We start from the raw sequence: 3,527 nt of genomic DNA, 5'->3' as shown, positions 1-3,527 counted from the left end.
CCGCCCTGCTCGGCCGATTCATGCCAAGACGAGCTATAAACTTACGTTAACATACTTAAACATGCATTTCTATATACGATACTTCACTATCCTTTTAAAAGACAAGTAGTAAATCATATATCATGTTCAAATCTATGATGTTCAACTACGCAATGCACTTTTAATTCCATCCAACAACTCCACAAAATTCACAGCTACAAGTACAACACACACACACTTTAAACACACATCGGTTCCCAAGACTTCCATGTGACCGACTCGAGATCGTAAGGACCTCAATTCGACTTCGGGACGTCTCCTAAGTCTTTGCGGTAGCTCCAACAACTCTCCCCGGGTTTATTTTATTTAGACTCCCTAGGGTTCATTAGGTTCATTGGTTTTAGGTTCCAGAATCGTCACTCTGATACCACTTTGTAACACCCCCACATACCAAGGTGCCTAGCCAAGGACCGCCCTAGCATGAGACATTGTTACCATATCGGTTGCCCGAGGTTAGTAGATAAAAAAAACCATTCCCCAACATTTATTAAGGTATAAAAGTTAAAGTTTACAAGTTCCAAAATCAAATCCAAAACAAATGTTCACTAGTACTCAAAACAAATGGATCACCACAGATTTTACAAAACAACAACGGGGTCAGTTCACTGCACAACCAAAATAAGACAAAGTACGTTAAACATAAACAGCTGTTTCACAATCCACCTCCAACTCCCAATCACATCTCATAACTGACGACACACCAAAGTGTGTAGCCTTGCCAGTGGGGGACCGCAATCTTACCCACCTAAGCCCCGCTCATCAACGAGCAATAACCATGTTCATTAATGTGCACATCCCCTCCCGTGGCGGGTTCCACAGAGGACAAATCAAGGGCGTGAAGCCACTCTCGCAAGTGACTCCACTCAGCCGAGGACGCACCTCGCAAAAATCAACAACCATCTCAACTCCAACACCCATACTCCAGTCCACAAACGGCAATCAATCAACAACATGAATCAAATCAATCAATCACAACAATGCATTAAATCAATTATACAGTAAATTGAGTAGGGATACCCTACCTTAGCACAATCTGACACGAGACAATCAAGCAAGCTAAAACGGCTCCTCTATGAAATCTCCACCTAACAATAACCATACAATTCAAATTACCATCATGCCAAAATCCCCTTTCCCGAAATCATTAAACTAGGGAAAACCCTAAAGACAAATTGACAAAACTTGTAGAACTAGAGGCTTACCGACACAATCGACGCAAGAGAAAGATGAACAAGACTCACGAGCAATTCACGAACTTGAGAGAGATTAGAGATGATAAGAGTTACGTTGGAGGTTTAGGTTTTGGTAAAAGTGATTAAGAAACTGTAAATCCCATTTATATAACTCTAATCCTTTCTAAGTCAAACCGCAGAAATAATAACCTTCAGACCGGATACTCGGTCGAGTATAGAGTATACTCGGCCGAGTATTCCTGTACAGTAGCCTGACCAGAAATACACGACGCATTACTCGGCCGAGGTAAGCCATATTCAGCTGAGTAACAGGCTTAGAAAACCGTAGTATTACAATAAGAATACCCTTAAGACAATTTAGAGACAAAGATTTTACTTTTGTCTCCAAGAGACAAAATAAACCCACTTTATTCATATGCATAAACCATTTCACATGTCTCTGTTTAGTAAGATTATTTAGTCCCCTTACATTCCAAAACCCAAAGTTATACATTCCCCACCCCTTGGGGAGGAGCACTACCACTTGTCCCAACTCCTACTTTAGGTGTATTGGTTTTGTTCAAAGCTTCCAAAAAATTGTGCTGCCCAAAGCTATGAATGCTACATGCTCCTTCATTAACCTCCTGCCTACTCATCCTGACAATAGGTCGAATAGGTGTAGGTCCCATGAAATATGCACCATTTTTGTGCCATACAACATGGGTCTGCAATTGAATTTCTACTGAAGGACATGAATGAGTCACCACGACAGGGGGTACTTGGGACAACTGCTTTCCCCTTACCCTGCCTAGTTGATATTTGCTCCACATTTTTAGGCCTACATACTTTAGTGACTGGCTTAGACACATTTGGTGCTTATGCAGGTTTCTTTTTTGCTCTTCTGCATTTCGCAGCAGCATGTCCAATCCCTTTACACACAGTACAAACCACAGGTCTCCATTCATACTTAACTTCTATTTCAACCATTTCGCCATGTTCATCTAAAAACTTCACTTTATCAGGCAGAGGGTTCCCAAACACTAGTTCAATCATAACCCGAGCATACCCAATCCTTGTTTTTTCATCAGTGGCCTGGTCACACTTAATAAACTCACCCAAAAGATCAGAAATACGAGGTATCCCCTTTTCCCAGAATTTCAGTGGGAGTCTATGTAATTTAACCCACACCGGCACAGACTGAACTTCATGCTTAACTAAATCCAGTTCTGGTGACCAAGGTTTAATAATGAGTGGCTTGTTATCAAATAAAAAATGCCCTTGTTTTAACACTGCATTCATTGCAGCCTTAGTCTTAAAACGCACAAAAAAACCACCATTAGGGAGAAAGGACAATTTATCTACCTGATGGTTGACCCAAAGACGGCGGATAAACCCCTTCAAAATCTCCCATGGAGGGTTTGCACCCAATATGAAGCAGCAGACAGAATTACGCCAATAGTTTAACGCCACCTAAACTTCTGCTTCCGTGAAGTGTAGCAAATCCGGTCCCTCTTCAATGGCTTCAAGTACCGTTGATAGTTCAATGATGGGGCTGGCACTATTCAAGTCTTCCTCAGTCACGTCTTCAACCAAAGGTTCCAATGGTAAAGGCGGGATTCTAGCAATGGACACCATCGTTTTCTCTTTGCGCACATCAGTACTTGAAGGTCCTTCATTTCTTGTTAAAACTGAAAACTCGTCTAAACTTGTAGAGGAAAGAAAATCAAATTTATTAGTTGTATTTTGTTTTTTTTTTGTTGTTGTGGTGAAGATCGATTAACGGAAACTGATGTTGTAGCTACCATGATTTCTGCGCTTTTACAAACCCTAGAAAATTCCTTTTTTTTTCTTTTTTCTCTTTCTATCTCTACATATCTTTTTCAAATCCCTAAACAACGACTTTACTTAAACCAGTAAGTTGTTAAACTAAAATCGTTAGTCGTCAAACTAAAAACCATATTTCACAAAAGTACAGTAAAACTTTTAGATATCAATAGAAAAGAATAACTTTCCATCATAATTATATGAAGTTTTGAAACTAAATGATGAGTTTTTAAGTTAAAACTTTTAGTTGCTAAACAAAGTATTTTCCCCAATGAAATACTATAGGTAAATCACAAGATATATGTAAATGGTTTGAGCTAATTTAAAATGTAATTTTTAAGATTAAATTTTCAAAGTTCTCAAAATAAAAAAAGTGAGTATTCAAGTTAAAATAGTCAGTTATGGTTTAGAAGCATCAATTTTAATTTTAATTCTTGATCTTTCAAGATTAATTTACCAAACCTGATTGTACTTGGTGTTCATCGCGATTGC

At 39.0% G+C, this 3,527-nt stretch overlaps 1 protein-coding gene across 1 annotated transcript; it reads right to left on the bottom strand.

Moving 5' to 3' along the window:
- Positions 1-2,087: 2,087 nt before the first annotated feature.
- Positions 2,088-2,846, bottom strand: LOC141601711 (uncharacterized). Its single transcript, XM_074422008.1, has 2 exons — positions 2,742-2,846; positions 2,088-2,522 (listed from the first exon to the last, which is right to left on the bottom strand). The coding sequence occupies exons 1-2, from the start codon at positions 2,844-2,846 to the stop codon at positions 2,088-2,090; spliced, it is 540 nt and encodes a 179-aa protein (XP_074278109.1).
- Between the last annotated feature and the right edge of the window lie 681 nt (positions 2,847-3,527).

This window comes from Silene latifolia, chromosome 9 (genome assembly GCF_048544455.1).
Source record: "Silene latifolia isolate original U9 population chromosome 9, ASM4854445v1, whole genome shotgun sequence".
In the NCBI taxonomy this organism is placed as follows: Eukaryota; Viridiplantae; Streptophyta; class Magnoliopsida; order Caryophyllales; family Caryophyllaceae; genus Silene; species Silene latifolia.
This window is presented reverse-complemented; position numbering and strand designations above follow the sequence as displayed.